A 22781-nucleotide genomic window follows, 5' to 3' on the forward strand; every position below is an offset into this window, starting at 1 on the left:
CAGTGTCCTGGGGGGACCTCCAGGGCCCACTGCCAGGGCGGGCCCACAACTCTTGAGATGTCTGCTGCCACGGGTGGGGATGCTAGGCTGCCCATAGCTGACCCGAGAGGGCTTGAGACTCAGTGAGAACCCATACCCATCCTAGGCTGCTACCCAAAGTGTCCACCCAGCAAGCCCTTCTTCAACGAGGACCAGATGAAGTGTGTGGCCCAGTGTGGCTGCTATGATGAGGATGGAAACTACTATGACATTGGCATGCAGGTCCCCACAACCCAGAACTGCCAGAGCTGGTGAGGCAGGGGATGGCGGGGGTACAGGGAAGGGGTGGCCCCTGCCGGCACTGAGCCTCCCCTCCCTCCTGCAGTCACTGCACCCCTGGTGGCCTCCAGTGCTCTCACAGTCCCTCGGGTAAGGAAGGGCTGCTGGGTTGGGTTGGGGCTGGGTTAGAACCTGGGAGTGAGCCCATACCTGCCGGCCCCCAGCCTGCACATGTTTCTACGAGGGCCGGACTTACGGCTACCAAGACATCATCTACAACACCACCGACGGCCTCGGTGCCTGCTTAGTGGCCATCTGCGGACACAATGGGACTATCATCAGGAGGGCTGAGGAATGTCCTGGAATCCCATCCACAACACCCTTCACCTTCACACCCTTCACCACAAGTAAGCCCTACCTGGCTCAACAGAAGCCCCTGGCCTGGGCCATCATGTAGCCTGTGGCCAAAGTGATGTTTGGCTGTATCTGGGACAAGGGAAGACCCCGGGGACACATGCTGCACGAGACCCTATTGCAGAGGACCCCTGGGTCCTGACCCATGACCTGCTGGAGAGACTCTATCAGGGGTCCATGTTCTCATGCCAGGAAGTCTAGGCACAGAGCTGGCACGGCTTCCACAGGCACCATAAAGATCTCCCAGGTCCCAGCTGATCCTCAGCACAGCCCATGCCAGCAACTGTGTTTCCTTGCCTTGACACGGGCAGCCAAGCCCAATGCCCCAGTAGGCAACAACCCTGAACAAGGCGTGGGCCGGCCTTGTATGAGGGGCTCACTATCACCAGCTCCTACTGGGCATGGCGAGGACCAGGCTCATGCACCTCTCACTCCATGCAGGCACAGTGCCCACAGCATCCACGGTGTGTGTTCGCGAGGTTTGCCACTGGTCCAGCTGGTACGACAGCAGCCGTCCAGAGCCTGGTGTGGGAGGTGGTGACATGGAGACACTTGGGAACCTGAGGCAGAAGGGGTACCAAGTGTGCCAGGCCCCGGCAGCCATCGAATGCCGTGCAGAGAAGTTCCCTAGCACGCCGCTGCAACAGCTGGACCAGAAGGTGAACTGCCACCCAGACAGAGGTCTGACATGCTTCAACAGTGAGCAAAGCCCCCCGCTCTGCCACAATTATGAGGTGCGGGTGTTGTGCTGCACCCATGTGCCCTGTGGTCACACCCCATCCCCGGGTACCAGCACCATGAAACCTCAGTCAACAACACTAGGCACCTGCCAGTCTCAATGTGAGTGGACAGAGTGGTTCGACACAGATTATCCCAAATCTGAGGAGGACGGGGGAGACATAGAGAGCTACGACAGGATTAGGGCCATGGGGGGCAGTATCTGTGAAGACCCACAGGACATAGAGTGTGAGACAGACCTCTACCCTGGAAAGAGGCCAGAAACGTTGGGACAGCAAGTAAAGTGTGACATCCACTACGGCCTGGAGTGCCACAACAAGGACCAGAAAGGGCTGTTCCCCATGTGCTACAACTACAGACTGCGAGTCCTCTGCTGCGGGACAAGCCACTGCACAGAAACAGCTAGCAAAAGCCCACTAACCACAGTGCCACGCAACACGACAAAGAGCACACACACACAAGGGTCAGGGTCTACGAAACCAACCAAACACATCCCCCAGCCTCGAACGGCACAGACGACCACCCACTGCGAGCCCAAGTGTGAGTGGACAGAGTGGTTTGACACGGACTTCCCCACCTCTGGGATCGAGGGTGGGGACATGGAGACCTATGAGAACATCAGGGCAGCCGGGGGCAAGATGTGCCAGGAGCCCCAGAAGATACAGTGCCGTGCAGAGAACTACCCCGAGGTCAGCATTGAACAGATCGGGCAGGTGGTGACCTGCAACCCCCAGGTCGGGCTGGTGTGCAAGAACGAGGACCAGACGGGCAAGTTCAACATGTGCTTCAATTACAACGTGCGAGTGCTCTGCTGCGACTCCAGCCACTGCCCCCCCACGGCACCCCCACTGCCACCCTCTTCTTTGCCCACCACCACCACCACCCTGCCCACCACCACCCAGACCACCACCCACTGCCAACCCAGGTGTGAGTGGACAGAGTGGTTTGACACGGACTTCCCCACCTCTGGGATCGAGGGTGGGGACATGGAGACCTATGAGAACATCAGGGCCGCTGGGGGCAAGATGTGCCAGGAGCCCCAGAAGATACAGTGCCGGGCAGAGAACTACCCTGAGGTCAGCATCGACCAGATCGGGCAGGTGGTGACCTGCAACCCCAAGGTCGGGCTGGTGTGCAAGAACGAGGACCAGACAGGCAAGTTCAACATGTGCTTCAACTACAACGTGCGAGTGCTCTGCTGCGACTCCAGCCATTGCCCCCCCACAGCACCCCCACTGCCACCCTCTTCTTTGCCCACCACCACCACCACCCTGCCCACCACCACCCAGACCACCACCCACTGCCAACCCAGGTGTGAGTGGACAGAGTGGTTTGACACGGACTTCCCCACCTCTGGGATCGAGGGTGGGGACATGGAGACCTATGAGAACATCAGGGCCTCCGGGGGCAAGATGTGCCAGGAGCCCCAGAAGATACAGTGCCGGGCAGAGAACTACCCCGAGGTCAGCATTGACCAGATCGGGCAGGTGGTGACCTGCAACCCCCAGGTCGGGCTGGTGTGCAAGAACAAAGACCAGACGGGCGATTTCAACATGTGCTTCAACTACAACGTGCGAGTGCTCTGCTGCGACTCCAGTCACTGCCCCCCCACGGCACCCCCACTGCCACCCTCTTCTTTGCCCACCTCCACCACCCTGCCCACCACCACCGCCCTGCCCACCACCACCACCCTGCTCACCACCACAGTCCTGCCCACCACCACCGCCCTGCCCACCACCACCGCCCTGCCCACCACCACCGCCCTGCCCACTACCACCCAGACCACCACCCACTGCCAGCCCAGATGTGAGTGGACAGAGTGGTTTGACACGGACTTCCCCACCTCTGAGGTCGAGGGCGGGGACATGGAGACCTATGAGAGCATCAGGGCCGCCGGGGGCAAGATGTGCCAGGAGCCCCAGAAGATACAGTGCCGGGCAGAGAACTACCCCGAGGTCAGCATTGACCAGATCGGGCAGGTGGTGACCTGCAACCCCCAGGTCGGGCTGGTGTGCAAGAACAAGGACCAGACGGGCGATTTCAACATGTGCTTCAACTACAACGTGCGAGTGCTCTGCTGCGACTCCAGTCACTGTCCGACTACGGCTACGCCACTACCACCCTCTCCTTTGCCCACCACCACCACCCTGCCCACCACCACCCAGACCACCACCCACTGCCAACCCAGGTGTGAGTGGACAGAGTGGTTTGACACGGACTTCCCCACCTCTGAGTTCGAGGGTGGGGACATGGAGACCTATGAGAACATCAGGGCTGCAGGAGGCAAGATGTGCCAGGAGCCCCAGAAGATACAATGCCGGGCAGAGAACTACCCTGAGGTCAGCATTGACCAGATCGGGCAGGTGGTGACCTGCAACCCCCAGGTCGGGCTGGTGTGCAAGAACGAGGACCAGACGGGCGATTTCAACATGTGCTTCAACTACAACGTGCGAGTGCTCTGCTGCGACTCCAGCCACTGCCCCACTACGGGCACCCCACAGCCATCCTCTACTTTGCCCACCACTCTGGTGTCCACCACCACCGCCCTGCCCACCACCACCGCCGTGCCCACCACCACCGCCCTGTCCACCACCACCGCCCTGCCCACCACCACCGCCCTGCCCACCACCACCGCCCTGCCCACCACCACCGCACTGCCCACTACCACCGCCCTGCCCACTACCACCCAGACCACCACCTACTGCCAGCCCAGGTGTGAGTGGACAGAGTGGTTTGACACGGACTTTCCCACCTCTGAGGTCGAGGGTGGGGACATGGAGACCTATGAGAGCATCAGGGCCGCCGGGGGCAAGATGTGCCAGGAGCCCCAGAAGATACAGTGCCGGGCAGAGAACTACCCCGAGGTCAGCATTGACCAGATCGGGCAGGTGGTGACCTGCAACCCCCAGGTCGGGCTGGTGTGCAAGAACAAGGACCAGACAGGCGATTTCAACATGTGCTTCAACTACAACGTGCGAGTGCTCTGCTGCGACTCCAGCCACTGCCCCACTACGGGCACCCCACTGCCATCCTCTACTTTGCCCACCACTCTGGTGCCCACCACCACTGCCCTGCCCACCACCACTGCCGTGCCCACCACTACCGCCCAGCCCACCACAACCGCCCTGCCCACTACCACCCAGAGCACCACCCATTGCCAGCCCAGGTGTGAGTGGACAGAGTGGTTTGACACGGACTTCCCCACCTCTGAGGTCGAGGGTGGGGACATGGAGACCTATGAGAGCATCAGGGCCGCCGGGGGCAAGATGTGCCAGGAGCCCCAGAAGATACAGTGCCGGGCAGAGAACTACCCCGAGGTCAGCATTGACCAGATCGGGCAGGTGGTGACCTGCAACCCCAAGGTCGGGCTGGTGTGCAAGAACGAGGACCAGACGGGCGATTTCAACATGTGCTTCAACTACAACGTGCGAGTGCTCTGCTGCGACTCCAGCCACTGCCCCACTACGGGCACCCCACTGCCATCCTCTACTTTGCCCACCACTCTGGTGTCCACCACCACCGCCCTGCCCACCACCACCGCCCTGCCCACCACCACCGCCGTGCCCACCACCACCGCCCTGTCCACCACCACCGCCCTGCCCACCATCACCGCCCTGCCCACCACCACCGCCCTGCCCACCACCACCGCCCTGCCCACCACCACCGCCCTGCCCACCATCACCGCCCTGCCCACCACCACCGCCCTGCCCACCACCACCGCCCTGCCCACCACCACCGCCCTGCCCACCACCACCGCCCTGCCCACTACCACTGCCCTGCCCACCACCACCCAGACCACCACCCACTGCCAACCCAGGTGTGAGTGGACAGAGTGGTTTGACACGGACTTCCCCACCTCTGAGTTCGAGGGTGGGGACATGGAGACCTATGAGAACATCAGGGCTGCAGGAGGCAAGATGTGCCAGGAGCCCCAGAAGATACAATGCCGGGCAGAGAACTACCCTGAGGTCAGCATCGACCAGATCGGGCAGGTGGTGACCTGCAACCCCCAGGTCGGGCTGGTGTGCAAGAACGAGGACCAGACGGGCGATTTCAACATGTGCTTCAACTACAACGTGCGAGTGCTCTGCTGCGACTCCAGTCACTGTCCGACTACGGCTACGCCACTACCACCCTCTCCTTTGCCCACCACCACCACCCTGCCCACCATCACCCAGACCACCACCCACTGCCAACCCAGGTGTGAGTGGACAGAGTGGTTTGACACGGACTTCCCCACCTCTGAGTTCGAGGGTGGGGACATGGAGACCTATGAGAACATCAGGGCTGCAGGAGGCAAGATGTGCCAGGAGCCCCAGAAGATACAATGCCGGGCAGAGAACTACCCTGAGGTCAGCATCGACCAGATCGGGCAGGTGGTGACCTGCAACCCCCAGGTCGGGCTGGTGTGCAAGAACAAGGACCAGACGGGCAAGTTCCACATGTGCTTCAATTACAACGTGCGAGTGCTCTGCTGCGACTCCAGCCACTGCCCCACTACGGGCACCCCACAGCCATCCTCTACTTTGCCCACCACTCTGGTGTCCACCACCACCGCCCTGCCCACCACCACCACCGTGCCCACCACCACCGCCCTGTCCACCACCACCGCCCTGCCCACCACCACCGCCCTGCCCACCACCACCGCCCTGCCCACTACCACTGCCCTGCCCACTACCACCCAGACCACCACCTACTGCCAGCCCAGGTGTGAGTGGACAGAGTGGTTTGACACGGACTTTCCCACCTCTGAGGTCGAGGGTGGGGACATGGAGACCTATGAGAGCATCAGGGCCGCCGGGGGCAAGATGTGCCAGGAGCCCCAGAAGATACAGTGCCGGGCAGAGAACTACCCCGAGGTCAGCATTGACCAGATCGGGCAGGTGGTGACCTGCAACCCCCAGGTCGGGCTGGTGTGCAAGAACAAGGACCAGACGGGCGATTTCAACATGTGCTTCAACTACAACGTGCGAGTGCTCTGCTGCGACTCCAGCCACTGCCCCACTACGGGCACCCCACAGCCATCCTCTACTTTGCCCACCACTCTGGTGTCCACCACCACTGCCCTGCCCACCACCACCACCCTGCCGACCACCACCGCCCAGCCCACCACCATCACCCTGCCCACTACCAGCCAGACCACCACCTACTGCCAGCCCAGGTGTGAGTGGACAGAGTGGTTTGACACGGACTTCCCCACCTCTGGGGTCGAGGGCGGGGACATGGAGACCTATGAGAACATCAGGGCCGCCGGGGGCAAGATGTGCCAGGAGCCCCAGAAGATACAGTGCCGGGCAGAGAACTACCCCGAGGTCAGCATCGACCAGATCGGGCAGGTGGTGACCTGCAACCCCCAGGTCGGGCTGGTGTGCAAGAACAAGGACCAGACGGGCGATTTCAACATGTGCTTCAACTACAACGTGCGAGTGCTCTGCTGCGACTCCAGCCACTGCCCCCCCACAGCACCCCCACTGCCACCCTCTTCTTTGCCCACAACCACCACCACCCTGCTCACCACCACCCAGACCACCACCCACTGCCAACCCAGGTGTGAGTGGACAGAGTGGTTTGACACGGACTTCCCCACCTCTGGGGTCGAGGGTGGGGACATGGAGACCTATGAGAACATCAGGGCCGCCGGGGGCAAGATGTGCCAGGAGCCCCAGAAGATACAGTGCCGGGCAGAGAACTACCCCGAGGTCAGCATTGACCACATTGGCCAGAAAGTGACCTGCAACCCCCAGGTCGGGCTGGTGTGCAAGAACAAGGACCAGACGGGCAAGTTCAACATGTGCTTCAACTACAACGTGCGAGTGCTCTGCTGCGACTCCAGCCACTGCCCCCCCACGGCATCCCCACTGCCACCCTCTTCTTTGCCCACCTCCACCACCCTGCCCACCACCACCGCCCTGCCCACCACCACCGCCCTGCCCACCACCACCGCCCTGCTCACCACCACCCAGACCACCACCTACTGCCAGCCCAGGTGTGAGTGGACAGAGTGGTTTGACACGGACTTCCCCACCTCTGGGGTCGAGGGCGGGGACATGGAGACCTATGAGAACATCAGGGCCTCTGGGGGCAAGATGTGCCAGGAGCCCCAGAAGATACAGTGCCGGGCAGAGAACTACCCCGAGGTCAGCATTGACCAGATCGGGCAGGTGGTGACCTGCAACCCCAAGGTCGGGCTGGTGTGCAAGAACGAGGACCAGACAGGCGATTTCAACATGTGCTTCAACTACAACGTGCGAGTGCTCTGCTGCGACTCCAGCCACTGTCCCCCCACGGCCCCCTCACTGCCACCCTCTTCTATGCCCACCACCACCCAGACCACCACCCACTGCCAACCCAGGTGTGAGTGGACAGAGTGGTTTGACACAGACTTCCCCACCTCTGGGGTCGAGGGCGGGGACATGGAGACCTATGAGAACATCAGGGCCTCCGGGGGCAAGATGTGCCAGGAGCCCCAGAAGATACAGTGCCGGGCAGAGAACTACCCGGAGGTCAGCATCGACCAGATCGGGCAGGTGGTGACCTGCAACCCCCAGGTCGGGCTGGTGTGCAAGAACAAGGACCAGACGGGCGATTTCAACATGTGCTTCAACTACAACGTGCGAGTGCTCTGCTGCGACTCCACCCACTGCCATGTCACAGCAGCCATTTCTTCCTCTAGTGTGCCCTCCACACCTGGTCCCACCAGTGTCCTGGGCTCCACTGTTCTCGTCAGCACACACACCTTGCCTGAGCCTTGCTTCTGCCAAGCCTTTGGAGGGCTCTTCTCACCTGGTGAGTTGGATCCCATGTCTCCCTTTCTTTCCCTGGTGTGTGTGTCCAATCTTCTCTTAGGGTCCACCCACCTATGGTGTAGTCTGCTCATGTCCTTGTCTGTCCATCCTTCTCCTCATGTGGCTGCCCCCGTGCCCCTAGCCTTGGCAGTCGACTTCAGGTCGTCTGCTTCCTTTGGGTGAGTGCTCTTGAGGTGTTTTTCTGTCTTGTAGGCGAGGTCATCTACAACAAGACTGACAGAGCTGGATGCAACTTCTATGCCATCTGCACCCAGGAGTGTGGCATTGAGCGCTTCCATGGCACTTGCCCCACCTCCTCACCCACCATGTCCTCCATCCCTGTGCCGCCACCCTCACCGCCTCTTGGCTGTGATAATGCTGTTCCTCCCCGCCAGGTAGGCTTCCCTTACCTTGTTTTGTAGGGATTTTGTCTGAGACTTCAGGTTTCAGAAGAGGGCCAGCACTTGCAATTGTTCTCCTGCCCTTAGCGGTGGCCAAGGACCAGCACCACCACCACCCGCATCCCCTCAGGCTTCGTTAGTGACCCATGCTCTGGTATCTTTTTGGGTGCAGGCGCTGAAAATCCAGGGTGTTGGCCATCACAGTCTTTTTTCCCTCTGGTGGCTCATGTGCATGTGACCTCAATCTTAGGTGTGCTGGGTGATAGGACCCCATGAGCCACCCCAGGTTGGCACCCTGCTTGTCCTCTGCTCCAGGTGAATGAGTCCTGGACCCTGGAGAACTGCACTGTAGCCAGGTGTGAGGGAAACAATCGTGTCATCCTGCTAGAGCCATCGCCCGTGGCCAGCATCACCTGTGTGAACCAGCACATGCCCATCAAAGTGTGGAGCCAGAGCCAGCCTTGCCTCTTCCACTACGAGTGCGAGTGTGAGCAGGCAGTGGGTGGGGAACAAGCCGAGGCAGAGGAGCAGGCCCTGCGTGCAGCAGGCTGGGAGGTGGCCAGCCATCACTGACTGTGGACTGACTGTACAGTGAACACGCTTGCTCTGTTAACCTGCAGGCGCATGTCCTCTGGGAAGGGCTAAGGATGCAAACCACGACCAGAGGGGATTTTTTCTGGGGGTCTTGATGATCTGCTTCTGTTACCAAGGGCACAGGGCATCACAGTCCTGCTGGCCTCAGGACAGCAGACACCCACAAGCCTCTCCGTCCTGAGGCCAGAGGTCCCAGATCAGGATGCAGGCCAGGCACCCTGAGAGGTCTGGGAGGGCCCTTCCTGCCTGTTAGTTCTAGGGGACCCAGGCGTCCTTATCTTGAGGCCACACCACTCCAGTCTCTGGCTGTGACTTGTCATGGCCTTCTCTGTGTGTCCTCTCCTCTCTTGCTGGATTCAGGGCCACCGAGGTAATGCATGTTGATCCCATTTGGACCCCCTTCCCCATAAGGTCACAGACACAGGTCCAAAGGTACATATGGCTTATGGGGACAAAATTCAACCCGTGACACACCTTTTGTAGATGAGGCAACTGAGGCCTAGAAACTTGTGTGGCTGCCCTGAGTCACAGTGGGGCTGAGGAAGAGGACCTCCAGCCTGTGTGTCCCACAGGTTTCTGCAGTGGATGGGGCCACTGGAACTTCATGACATTCGACGGTACCTCCTACTCCTTCCGGGGCAACTGTACCTACACCCTCATGAGGGAGATCCACCCTCGCCACGGGAACCTGAGCATCCTCATTGACAACCACCACTGCAGGGCCCACGACACGGCCAGCTGCCCCCAAGCCCTCCGAGTGCACTACGAGTCCACAGAGATCATCCTCACTACCACCAACACCAGCGCAGGAGAGGAGAGCCTGGTGGGTCCCTGGGCAGGTGGAGCAGAGGCCAGGAGTGTTGCCTTCCTCCCTGCGGTGGCAGTCCCCAGGGGTGCAGGAGGACCCACGGGGCAGGCTGCCTGAGGCAGAGCACATCTGTAGGCCCCACGTCCCTGAAGGAAAATCCAGTCTCTAGGATGGAGGTGTACATGCTGGCCTCCAGTGCTTAGGGATCAGAACCCCTAAAAGCTGCCTGGACCTGCCCCTGGCTAGGGTTTCCTGCACTTCCCCAGATCCTTTTCAACCAAATGCGGGTGAGCCGAGGCTTCAGCAAGAACGGCATTAGCGTGTCCGTGATGGGGGCCATCACGATGGGCGTCCACATTCCTGCTGTTGGCGTGAGCATCACTTTCAATGGGCACACCTTCCAGATCCAGTTGTCCTATGGCTACTTTGGCCACAACACGGAGGGCCAGTGCGGTGAGTGGGTGCAGCCTGGCTCCCAGCTGCCTGCTCTCCCCCAACCACCTCCCCAGGCCAGAGCCACCTCTGGGCCTCTCAGTCAGCAGGAGGACTTGGGTCAGAGGATACAGCCAGAGGCTTCCTGGGCTCCAGCCTGCAGTGACTTCTGCCCCACTCCCCAGGTACCTGCACCAACAGCCAGAGTGATGACTGCCGCCGGCCTGATGGCACCATCGCCCCCACCTGCCAGGACATGGCCAAGACCTGGGTGGTGCCTGACAGTAGCCGAGAGGACTGCCAGGCAGTACCCAACCTTCCTGTCACCACCAGCCCCCCACCCCCAGTGTACAGCACAACTAGCTCCACCCTCTGCCCCATCTCACCACTCTGCAAACTGATGCTGAGCGGGTGAGTCCTTGGCTTTGATATGGTGGGTGTGGGCAACAAGCCCTGCCCGGCTGGATTCTGCTGGGCACAGCACTTAGCCCTGCAACCTCTTGTCTGTAGGGTCTTTGCTGAGTGCCACAGCCTCATCCCACCTGGTCCCTTCTTCCATACCTGCGTGAGTGACAGCTGCCAGGCTGACACCCTCATGCTTTGCCAGAACCTGGAGGCCTATGCGGCACTGTGCCGCTCCCGGGACGTGTGTGTGGACTGGCGCAACGCTACCAGTGGGCTGTGTGGTGAGTGGAGCAGACCCAGGCTTCCAGCCTCCTGAGCCTGCCTGATGCCCATCTAACACCTGTCTCTGCCCACAGACCACCCCTGCCCACCCACCAAGATGTACAGGCCATGTGGCCCCATGCAGCCTGCAGCCTGTGACTCCAGGTGAGCTCAGGCTGGGCAGTGGCTTCCTGGGCTCCAGCAGTCTTCTTGGTCTGTGTAGGCCAGCCAGAGGTCCAGAGGAACCAGAAGGCCAGAGCACGTTGGGGCTCTGACCCTGAGCTCTGTGGCCCCCAACTCCAGGACTCCCTGGAACTCCTCCAGAGCTTCCAATCCCTTGGGCAGGGCAAGACACCAGGGAGGATGCCCATCTACATTCTGACTCTGGCCACTGTGGCCATTCCCACCCTTCCTTGGCTGCTTGTAAGGGGCTCAGAATCCTGCTCTTCTTCCCTGTAGGACCCACAGTCCCCTGAGCTCACGACTGGCTGAGGGCTGCTTCTGCCCTGAGAACCAGCTCCTCTTCAGCTTGAGCACAGACATCTGTGTGCCCGAATGCTGTAAGCATGTCCCCCGCTACAGAACGTGGAGCCCATCTTCACCTGCATAGACAGGGTTCCCTGTGTCACAGGCCCCATTCTGCCAGGCCAGAGCATAAGATGGCCACAGCAAGGCCTACAGTCTTGCAGAGCCCCAATGGCCCCTGGAGCCAGCTGCACAGGACATAGAGCTCTTGTGCTTGTTACTGCTCCTGTCCTGGGCCACTCAGGACTGGAGTAGCAAGGACCCCTGGAAAACTCCCCACCCCAACCCTGTCCCAGCAACACCACACCCATGAGTTCTCCCAGGGCTTCTGCTCCATCCTGGTGGGAAGACAAAGGCCTAAAGTGGGCGGGCGACCAGTCCCAAGAGCACACACAGTCCGTGGCCTGGGCCCCATCTACCCAGCACCCTGAGTGACTCTTCCCTTCTTCCAGCCTGCGTGGGACCAGATGGGTCTCCCAAATTTGTAAGTGGTTCTGCCCCCACCTGCCCCTACCCCAACTTGAGCTGAGGGAGGGAGGGAGGGAGGGAGGGAGGGAGCACCCTACCTTGAGTGGCCAGCTCTGCCACAGTCCTGGGGCTGACATCCTCCCTGCCCTGTCACTTAGTCTGCGAAAGGCCAACCCTGCTGATGGGGACCTGGCCTGCTCTTGCACAGCTGGGAAAGCTGAGACCTCATCTGGAGCCAGCCCTGTAGCCTGTGGTGACCCTGGCATGGTCTTTTGCAGCTGGGAGAGCAGTGGATCAGCAACTGCCAGTCCTGTGTGTGTGATGAGGGCTCAGCATCCGTGAGGTGCAAGCCGGTGCAGTGCGAGGTCCAGGACCTGCCCCTGCAGTGTGGGCAGCCTGGTTTCATGGCCCTAACCAGGCCCCAGGCCAACAACCCCTGCTGCTCTGAGACACTGTGTGGTGAGCACCCAATAGCAGGAGTCGGGGTTGGGGAGCAGAGGGGATGTGTGTCCTGGCCTGACCTTAGCTGGACCACTTGGTGGGGCAGCCTCCAGGCACTTCGGTTTTCCACCTGAAGATGAGGCTAGTACCTCTGGCTTGACCCCTAGATGGTCCCAGGCTTGGGAAGGGTTGGGGGTGAGAAGCACAGCAGCCCCTGAGAACCAGAAGCCTGCACATCCAGGAAGGGACAGAAGCATGCCACTTGGAGGCTCCCCTGACAGGCCCCCTTCTCCACAGTCTGCAATGTGACCAACTGCCCCCAGGACCCACCTGAGTGTGGGCCTGGGCAGGAGCTGACCTACACCCAGGAACAGAGCATCTGCTGCCCCAACTTCAGCTGCCGTGAGTGGAGTGGGCAGGGTGGGGCAAGGCTGCACCCCAACCCCCTCTGGGACCTTGTTGCTTAGGAGAGTGGGCAGGGCAGGGAGGGACCCAGGCACACTCAGCCCTCCTTTTCCTTTCAGGACCTAAGCTGTGCAACTACAATGGCACTGTCTATGGGGTAAGGGCTTGGCTTGGGTACGGTGCTGGCAGGTCTGGGGGGCACGTGGGGTGCCCATCTTCCTCAGTCCCCTGCCTCACCTCCACATTCCTGCCTCGAGGGTACATCTCTGCACCCTGTTCTCAAGAGCACTGGAAGGCTGGCCTCCATACCTGTTCATGCATTTCAGTTTTAGGGACCTTGCAGAAGGCAGTCAAGATGAACTCTGGGGTCCCTGCCCATGGCAGCCCCTGCCCACCAAGTCCTGTGCTCTGCTAGGGACACATTTACATTCCAGTTGAGGAAGAAACAGGTCCTCTGTGTCCCACCTGGCCACAGGGAGGGTCCTGGCCCTGAGTCCCACCCAGGACCCTTGGTGCACCCCCTATCTACTCTAGGTCGGAGCCACCTTTCCAGGGGTCATTCCCTGCCACACATGCATCTGCGTCTCCATGGGAGCCCAGGCCCCAACTGTGCAGTGTAAGGAGGTTGCCTGTACCACCTCCTGTCCCCAGGTGAGCCCGAGACTCGGAGACCCAGCTCCAAATGCCTACCTGGTGACAGCCACCAGGAGGATACTCCAGCTCAGTCTTCACTGGGGCCTTATTTTTCGCCACAGACAGGGTATGAAGTAGGAAGAGTGGAAGGGGGATTGAAGGGACAAGACCTGTGGGCTACTGGAACAGGGGTTAGGCTAAGCAGGGACAAGTAGGAAGGGGGATATAGCACTGGGAAGGGACATGGCCTCACAGCAGGTGGCCACCAAGGAGGTATGCAGGCCCCCTGGTGTGTGGTAGGAAGGCAGGCTGGGCTGGAGGAGAGAGACCTGACCATCCCTTCTGCCCTTCAGGGCTTTGAGTATTCAAGATCAGACAGACAGTGTGTTCCGATCACCTGCTTCACACCGGAGGGCCAGTCAGTCCAGGTAATTTAAGAAGGCTTTAGAGATGGGACTCTCCTGGGAAATCGTCACCTCAGTGGGGCTCAGCTCCAGGCACTAACCCCCGCAGTGCCTTCCTTCCCTGCATTTCAGCCCAATGAAACCTGGGTCAACAGCCATGTGGACAACTGCACTGAGTACCGCTGCGAGACCAAGAGTGGGTTCCCTGTGCTGACCCCACGGCCCAAGCCTTGCCCTGATGTGTCCAACTGCAGTGTGAGCATATGGGAAACCCTGCCCCAAGAGGCCCGACCCATGGGGAATCAACACCCCAAAAGACCCCACTCCCGCCATGCCCAGGGAAGGTCTCCTGGAGTCCACCCCACTCCAGGAATATTCCCTATCCTCGGCCCTGCAGGGGATCCTCAGGAAAGCTGGCTGCTGCTACTCCTGTGAGGAAAGGGGTGAGTCGAGGCTCCTTCCTACCACCCCCAGTTCTGCCCAATGACTCCTGCCAGAAGCTTCTCACATGAGGCGGCAGTGGGACACCAGGTCCCAGATCCATCCCTAGGAACGGAAGGGGTGGTTATGCATGGAGGGGAGGCTCCCCTAGTCCAGGGCCTTGCAGTGAGGATCTGGACTGTCTTTTTCCAAGACTCGTGCCAAGTTCGTGGCACCCTGACCATCCTGCGGTACCAGGGCTGTGAGACGGAGACTGTGGTCAATGTCAGCTTCTGCGAGGGCTCCTGTCCTGGAGTGTCCAAGTGAGTGGACAATGTGGTCTGTCAAGAGTATGGCAGAACTAATAGGCCACCCACAGTCACCCAGGGCCTGTCTGTTGGCCTGCTGACCAGCTCTGAGTCAGGAGGCCACACCTGCTACAGGAAGGAGGGAACAGGCTTCCAGCAGGGTGCTCTCTCCATGTCCATCTGCGCATAGCTCCATCCCTAAGGAAAGGAAGGGGTGGTTATGCATGGAGGGGAGGCTCCCCTAGTCCAGGGGAGCTGACCAGGCCAGGGATAAACTCCAGGGCCTAGGGAGGATCCAGAAATGTCTGCCCAGAGTTAGTGAGATGGAGGAGCCAGTTCATGGTCAGGGATCTTTGGGGTCCACAGAAGGCAAAAAAGGGTTCAAAGTGACCCTGAACACCCAGAGAGCCCAGGAAGGCAAAGCCTATGTGCTTGCGGAGATGACCAGGGGCCACTTGTGGACAGATGGGGCAGCTATCAAGAGCATAGAGACCCATAAACACTGTAGTTGCTAAGAGAAACCTCAGGGATAGGGGGCCATCCTGAGGGTAGCACCATGTCCACAGGTACTCAATGGAGGCCCAGGCCATGCAGCAAAAATGCACCTGCTGCCAGGAGAGGAGGACCCACCAGGAGGCTGTGATCATGCGGTGTCCCAACGGCACAGACATTCAGCACACCTACACCCAAGTGGATGAGTGCAGCTGCTCCCTGTCCTGCCTGTCCTTTACCCAGGCTCCTGTGGACACACACATCTAGGGGACACTGGTGGGGAACATCCTGGCCCCCATCCCTGTGCCCCTCCTCCTGGAGCCAGAACACGTATCACTGACTACGAAAACCTTGGGTGGGCCTGCTCTGAGGGGCCTGTGAGCCTTTGTGGCTCCCAATGCCTCTGTCCTACTTCTCCCTGCCAGTGCCCTGGAACATTATGGACAGTGAGGATCCACTTGAGGAGGGCACAGGCAGGTGTCCTGCCCTCAGAGACCCTCCAGCCGGTCTGGGTCACTTACCATCAGGCCCCACCCTGGCCTTATGCCTTCCTGATGGCATCAAGATGCCCTGAAGCAAAACTAAGCACCTGCTGCTGCCATCTCACCACAGGCCTGGGGGCCCCAACCCACAGGGCTCTAAGAGGCAAGGTTTTCTGCCAGGTGCCAGGGAGCTCCATCAGGCATGGGGGCTACCTGTCCATGTCTGCACCCTAGGGCTGGCTGGAGGGGACTTGGGGGCTGCTAAGGGTGGGATGGAGGAGAGCCCCCAAGTACCCCTCTGCTCACTTAGCCTCAAACTACAATAAACCCTGGCATTGTGTGTCTCCTTCCTGAGTCTTTATCTGCCAGCTCTATCTGTGGGCCTGTTCTAGCTGCTGAACCCGGCAGGGCCACACACACAAAGAGCCTCTGGGAGGGACAGGCAGCAGGGCAATGGGAATCTGTGGGTCATGTGCAGGCCCCTGGGCACCACTGGATGCCAATCTTGGGCTGTGGGTATACTGGCCAGGCCTGCAGACACCAGCCTAGCCATTATAGGGACGGGGGGCAGCTAACATATGTGAGACTAGATCACATGCAAAGACTGAAGAGTCTGTGGACAGCAGAGAGGCAACCCTGACCCCAGACATCATGGAGGTGTGGCTGCCTCCCAGCACGAGAGTATGAGGTGGGGGCCGGATATGTGCACAGCCTTGCTCAGGCCCTAGGGGCTGCAATTGATGCTGGCACTCCATGTCCACTACCACCTCCAACTCAAAGGCTGGGGATATGGAGATGGGGTGCAACAGGAAATCTACCAACAAGGACACAAACATAGTGTGGGACGCAGGGTACCCTAACTGGGCTTGGCTGCATAGGAAGGGCAAGAAATGAAAGCAAGAAATTAAGTGGGCAAGGGCCTACTATAGGTGGTGCCGCATCCTGGGGAGGCAGAGACCATGCTGGCTACCATGCTGACCAAGAAGCCTTTGAAGGGGCAGGGGGTCTCTGCCTCAGGCTGTCCAGCGCCCAGGACGTGGCAGTAGTCAGGCCCTGCAACATTGAGCTCCTGGTCCTTCCTAGGGCCTGATGAAGACCATCTGGTTTCCCCTCATGGCTATGGCCAAGCCTGGCAGGCAGGCCACCCCACAACTGGACCAGAGGTAGTCCAAGGGACTAACAAGGCCGCAGGTGAACAGCAGGGACACATGTGGTCACTGGGGTCACCTTCTTCATGTTTACTCTACATCTCAGAGTCTGACCTCCTAGAAAGTGTGGCAAGTCCCTTCACTGTCTGGGTCTCTATCACACCAGTCATTCCTGTGGCACTGTCACCTGCCTGGGTCAAGCACACATGCCAAGCTTTCAGTGTGCCAGGGCATCATCCTTTCATCCCGACCAAGGTCTCATGCAGTGTGTGCTATTACTGTTCCCACTGTACAGACGGGAAACTGAGGACAGAAATAAGAGGATGCTTCAGAAGGGGTAAAAGTCCTCTCTAAACCACAGGTTCATTGCAGTGCCAGGGGAGGTAACTGCAAAAACAGACACAAGGAATAAAATCAAGAGTGCTAGTTACTTTAAATATATTTAAAGGGATTTCTGGCTTCTAGATGGAAAAGTGGGCATCTCTTTCCCCAAAGATAAAGGGCATGACAATGAGAGGAACTTTAAAATAGGAGCAACTGAAAGTGACAGTGAGTTAGTGGACAGATGCCTTCCTGAGAAGCAAAGACTCTGGAAGCACTGATGGTGAGCTTACAGGAAGCACACCCTTGGCCCCAGCCACCAGCCCCCTCAGGAAGCCAGCACTCTAGAATGCCAAAGCTCCAACAAAACGGGTGAAAGGCCCTGTAGTAGGATTTCTCCCCCCAAGATTTAAGGATCCTGAGGACAGATCTCAAGTTTTGATATTTTTCTATTGAGCTCCATAGAAAGGAAACAAAAGCCCTGGGACTGAAGGCACTCCAAGAATGCCATAGAGATGGAGAAAGGCAGCCCACTCCTCACTCATGCAGTGAGATTCTGGAACACCAAGCACAAACATCAAGGTTGCCAGATAGAAGCAGCAGGTCACCTGCTGAGGGGCACAATTCTGGTGGCCTCTGGCTCCATGTCAGTTGTGCTGGACGTCACGAGACAGTATGTAGTGCCTGAAGGTGCCAAGGAAAAATGTCTCTAAGCACAAAGTTCTACACCCAACAAAACTCTTCTGTAAGAGTGGCAGGAAGACACTGGTGACAAAGAGTCAGGCAGATGCCTTACACAGACCCTGCATGAACTAGGGGTGAAGCTGGCCTGTGGCAAGAACAGTGACAGAGAGCAGCCATCCTGAAGCACTGTAAGAAGAAACACCCAGAAAGCACGCAAAAGCTCACCAACTCAATAGGCACACTGGTCTGCGTCTTTCTCTGTGGCTAGTGCTTCCGGGAAAGCACTTGCCTGCGCTGGGGCCCTCTTTGGAAGCGCTACAGTTACACCTTCCACCTTACACTCTGCATCCACCAGGGGTGGTGTAGGAGTGGTATGAAGGAGGGCTGAGCCACTGTATTTCCTTCCTCTGGCCCATCACCCTGGGCCAGGTCTTCCTACAGTGGTGTCAACTGCCTGGGCTTTGTGATCTCAGTGTCAACAGCAGCCTCTGCCATCTCACAGCTGAGGGTCTTCACTTTGAGCTGTTCACACAAGATGCATCCATGCTCTTCAGCCTTCCCAATTGCTGCATAAGGAGCTTCTAAAGAGCCACAGCAAAAAGAAACAAAACAAAAAAACTGCTTGCAGGACTTTGATGGGGTTGTGTATTGTCAGCGAGGACAGCATGCAGACCAAGGCAAGGTGGCCATGGGATGACTGGGTAGCAGCTAGGAAATGGCAGGCTTGGACCTATTCTTAACACATCAGCTCTTCTGCTGCTGTGGTCTGGCAGTGCTGGAGGTGGAACCCAGGGCCTCAGGCACACTAGGCACACACTTTACCACTGGGTACAACCTAACCCCATCCTTCATGCCAAGGACACATCTACTTGGATGGATGACCCAACACCAAAGAAATAGAAGTTAAAGTATACAAGCAGTAGAAAAAAATATGGGTAAACATATTTAAGCCCTGAAAATGGAAAAGGCTTTGCTAATTATGAAGAGAAATCCAGAAACTCTAAAGGAGAGAATAAAAAATTTGACAACATTGGGCGGGGGGTACTTTTTGGGCTGGGGTACTTTTTGGGCTGGGATTGTGGCTCAGTGGTAGAATGCTTGCCTCACACGTGCGAGACTCTGGGCTCAATCCTCAGCACTACATAAAAATAAATAAGTGAAATAAAGGTATTGTGTCCAACTCCAACTAAAAAAATAAATATTAAAAAACAAAACTTGTACATGAAACAAAATCAACAGCAAAATAAAAGGCAAAAGGCAGACCAGCAACACAGCCATAGCCTCCAATACAGAAGAGCAGCTAAGAACAGAGAAGAGACCAGTGGTCCTGAAGACAATAGACAATGTAAGCCAGAAACACAAGAGATTCTTTGCAAAAAACAAACAAACAAACAAACAAACAAAAACAAGCATCCCTCAAACTCACTCAATCTCGAGATTCAAGTAGAGAGGCTGCCCTGGCAGGTGGGGTTGGAGGGGTCTGGAAAGGCCTGAAGATCACAGGTCCCTCCTGGGCTCAGAGAACTATTTCAAATGACTCAAACACAGGGACTGAACAGACCCTCCAGGGGAATCCACTCCAGTCGGCCACAGCCCTGCCTAGCTCTGCTGCCCACCTCAGGCCCCTTCCTGTTCTGCACCACCTCCCAGGGCCTGTACTTTTCTGCCCCAGCTCACACCTGGCATCTCTCTGAAGGGCTGTGCTCAAGTGCCTGAAACTGCCTCCCTTGGGAGACGTTAAGCCAAAGTGACTAAGACGGGACTACAGGAAAACCTGGCTGGTTAAGGCCTCCCCTGAAGCTGCCCTTTCTGTCAGCACCCCACTCCCTCCCTCCTTGCATTCCCCTGAGAGTACGTCCTTAAAAAATTACACACTAAGGGTCTTCTGACAGTCTGCTTCTGCAGAACTGTATCCAAGACCTACAGCACCAGAAGCAGTTCTGGTGAGCAACCAGTAGTAATGGGACTCTGGGTAGGATCTGTTGTCCCAGCCAGAGGGCAACATAGGCCTCCTACAGAGCCTGAGATGCTCCCCTGTTCCGAGTGGGGGTGCAGGCATGAGATAAGCTGCTAGCCCAAATGCCTTGGCACAAGAGGTGACAAATACGACCCAGGAGCTGGTGGGCTGGGGTCACACACCACTGAGGTTGGAGAAAAAGACAACAGGCTCTTATCTGTCAACGCAGGTGAAGGCCTGGTATGAAAGCCAGACCTCTGGCATATTTAAAGCCAGACCATCTCCAGCAGCTGGAAGGTACTGAGTGCTGGTCCAGAACTCAAGTTCAAGAGGGCAGGAGGTGAAAATGCATGCACCACTGCGTATCCTCTGCTGATGCCAGGCCCTGATGGAAAGAGTGGGACCCTGAGACCCAGGGTTGGGATATCACCTAGAGGCCCCTGAAAATGAGGGCCCCCAGACATGCAGAGCCTACTGATACAGCCTCACTGGTTGCTTGATAGAGCTGCCCCCTTGCTCAGACTCCATGAAGGAGCCCCACCTTGTTGGAGGCAGATACCTGGCAGAGCACTGCTGGCACTGCAAGTCTACCCACACCTCTGCTCCTTGTAATAGTTCAGGAACTCAGGCCCAAGCACAGCTGGGCTGAGGAATGGGGACCTCCTGGGTATGAGGGAAGGAGCCAGACAGGGCCTGGGAAAGATGCCTCACCTACAAAGGCAGTGAGGAGGAGGCCAACCAGGAGGAGCTGTCCTCTGCAGGGGGTACTGAAGGTGCAATATCTGCCACAGAATCAGGCTCCCTCAACAGCAGCAGAGGTAAGAGGAACCTGAGAGCAGAGCAAGGTGGCAGCACCTCAATGCCAGAGGTCCCAGAGGTAGCTAACAAGAACAATACACAGAGCAAGAACAGGAGAGTGCAGGCTGACATCAGTCCCCTCATGGAAGGCCCTGACCCCTCCACCCACTTCCAAGTCACTGGTAACGGAGAGGTGGGTTCCCTTATTATAAGGGCCCTCGCAGTCATCCAAGGTGTTGGGAACCTGGGCCTTCCCATGGCACCACTGTGACCTCTGCTAGGTAAGGCTGTGTGGGGTCAGATGCTAGGAGTCCTGGCCCAAGTCTGCCCTTTTGTCCACCTCATAACAGACCTACCTCATTTCCCACACAATTGGGATACTCAGTAGTCAGCACCAACCCAAAGACTGCTGTACCTGTTCAGTAAAAGAAACCACAGCAGGAAGGCCAAGTGGGACCTGAAACCACCACACTGCAAGTGCACTGGCCTGCAAGCCAGAGCCTGAGCTGACAACCCAAACCCAGAGGTCAGAGTCCGTGGCCCAGGCTGAAGTTAATCATCTCTTCTCTCCTTTAAAACACAAGGAGAGGACTCGGGCTATAGCTCAGTTGGTAGATGCTTGCCTTGCATGCACTGAGGCCCTGGGTTCAATCCCCAGCATCACACTAATTACATAAATAAATAAAACATGAGGAGAACCTACTGTCCCTCCAATTACCCAACATGTCCCTCTTTTGCATTGTTGCCAAGTATTAAAATTACTTTATCCCACCTTAAACATTAAGGTTTACATTGTTCACATAGTCATGCTCTGTTCACTGTGACTATTATTATCTCATTAGACCCAAAATATTCTTGGCCTCTGTCCTTTCAGACCCTGAGTCCCTCACTGACCCCAGCATCCATTCAGAGGCCAGGTCTCATCTCCTACCTCTCAACCTGTCCACGTGTCTCTCCTCTATGCTGCCCGCCAGAGGACCCACGTCTGCAGAGCGTTCTCGGGTTCTTCCCATGCTGTGTGCTTTAACAATCCCTTCTTGTTCACATTGCACCTTAGTCTATGAAGGTCAGGGAACCTGGCACACATCACCCAGAGGGAACCCTGAATGCCCAAAGCCCAAGGGTCTGACTGCTTGCTGCTTCCTTGTGGAAGACGCCTCCAGTGCTCTCAAACTGGTAAGTGCATGTTTGGCAGCCCATGTCAACCACATGTTCCTATAGGAAGACGTGCTTTTGCTTCTACCACCCTGTGGGGACACCCGTGGATCTCACAGAGGCTTCCTGAGCTGCACAGGAGCATGGACCAAACTCCAAGTCAGTAGGGAGGACTGGGTCATGAACTTCCAATGCCCTGGCAAGCCCCTTTCCTTCCTGTCTCTGTGTGCCCACAGGTGGGTGTTTCCATACACTAGGGATGAGGTTCCATACACTAGGAGACTATTGCCTCCTCTCCAATGTCCTGGCTTGAATGAGGTCTGATCCTGATCCAGGCCTGTCACCAGCTCATGCCCTATATATTTCAAGGCATCAGATCTCTGTGCCCGTCCCCAAAGGGAAGCCAATGGAGTGTCTCCCAGTGCTGGCACTGTGACACATCCTGAAGAAAATGCAGCCAATGGAGACCAGGCCCTCCTCTCAGCCCTCGATGGTTCCATACACACCTCACCCCCACCTTGGGGACTTCCCCACTTTCCTGTGGGCCCAGCTCTACACTCAGAAAAGTGTATTTGAGCTTTTCCCCCTGGAATTTTAGGTATTCTGTCATGAGGGGCTCTGCCCCATTGCTCCCAGGTGAACAGCTGGTTCCTTAACTAGTCTAGTCACCGTCTGAGGCGCACTGTCCCTGAGCAGGGAGTCACATCAGACCCCCAAGAAATAAGTGGTGGTACCCAATTCTGGCACACTACCAAGTCAAAGTAGTCTGGAAGAAAGAAATCACAAAAAATAAGAGAGGTGCTTGACAACAGGGAGCCAGTAACAACTGCAATCCATGCCTATGGCCACCTTAGAGCCAGAGCTCCAATTCTCCTACCTCTAGTGGGAACAACAAAAAGGCCAGGCCTTTACGTTCTGCCTCCCTCACTTTCGGTTTTCATCCTTACAACCCTGAAGCAAGTTGCTATTACTGAGTGCATCTGCCGATTCTGACCGGGTCATCACCACTGCACACCAGGAGCCTCGTTAAAAAACACTCGAGAA

At 57.7% G+C, this 22781-nt stretch overlaps 1 protein-coding gene across 1 annotated transcript in view; it reads left to right on the plus strand.

Moving 5' to 3' along the window:
• Muc5b (mucin 5B, oligomeric mucus/gel-forming) overlaps positions 1-16001 on the plus strand; it is a 32225-nt gene extending 16224 nt beyond the window's left edge. The window contains 25 exon segments of the mRNA XM_078048866.1: positions 146-290; positions 365-408; positions 483-665; positions 882-899; positions 1129-6348; positions 6404-6430; positions 6433-8196; positions 8409-8590; positions 8912-9083; positions 9763-10013; positions 10265-10451; positions 10616-10841; positions 10941-11116; positions 11192-11261; positions 11556-11656; positions 12074-12105; positions 12368-12548; positions 12828-12932; positions 13055-13092; positions 13470-13586; positions 13922-13996; positions 14105-14227; positions 14370-14415; positions 14607-14715; positions 15267-16001. Of these exon segments, the coding sequence (XP_077904992.1) occupies positions 146-290; positions 365-408; positions 483-665; positions 882-899; positions 1129-6348; positions 6404-6430; positions 6433-8196; positions 8409-8590; positions 8912-9083; positions 9763-10013; positions 10265-10451; positions 10616-10841; positions 10941-11116; positions 11192-11261; positions 11556-11656; positions 12074-12105; positions 12368-12548; positions 12828-12932; positions 13055-13092; positions 13470-13586; positions 13922-13996; positions 14105-14227; positions 14370-14415; positions 14607-14715; positions 15267-15459 (9785 nt within the window). The 3' untranslated portion in view covers positions 15460-16001.
• The last annotated feature ends 6780 nt before the right edge of the window (positions 16002-22781 follow it).

Source organism: Ictidomys tridecemlineatus, chromosome 4 (assembly GCF_052094955.1).
Source record: "Ictidomys tridecemlineatus isolate mIctTri1 chromosome 4, mIctTri1.hap1, whole genome shotgun sequence".
NCBI lineage: Eukaryota > Metazoa > Chordata > Mammalia > Rodentia > Sciuridae > Ictidomys > Ictidomys tridecemlineatus.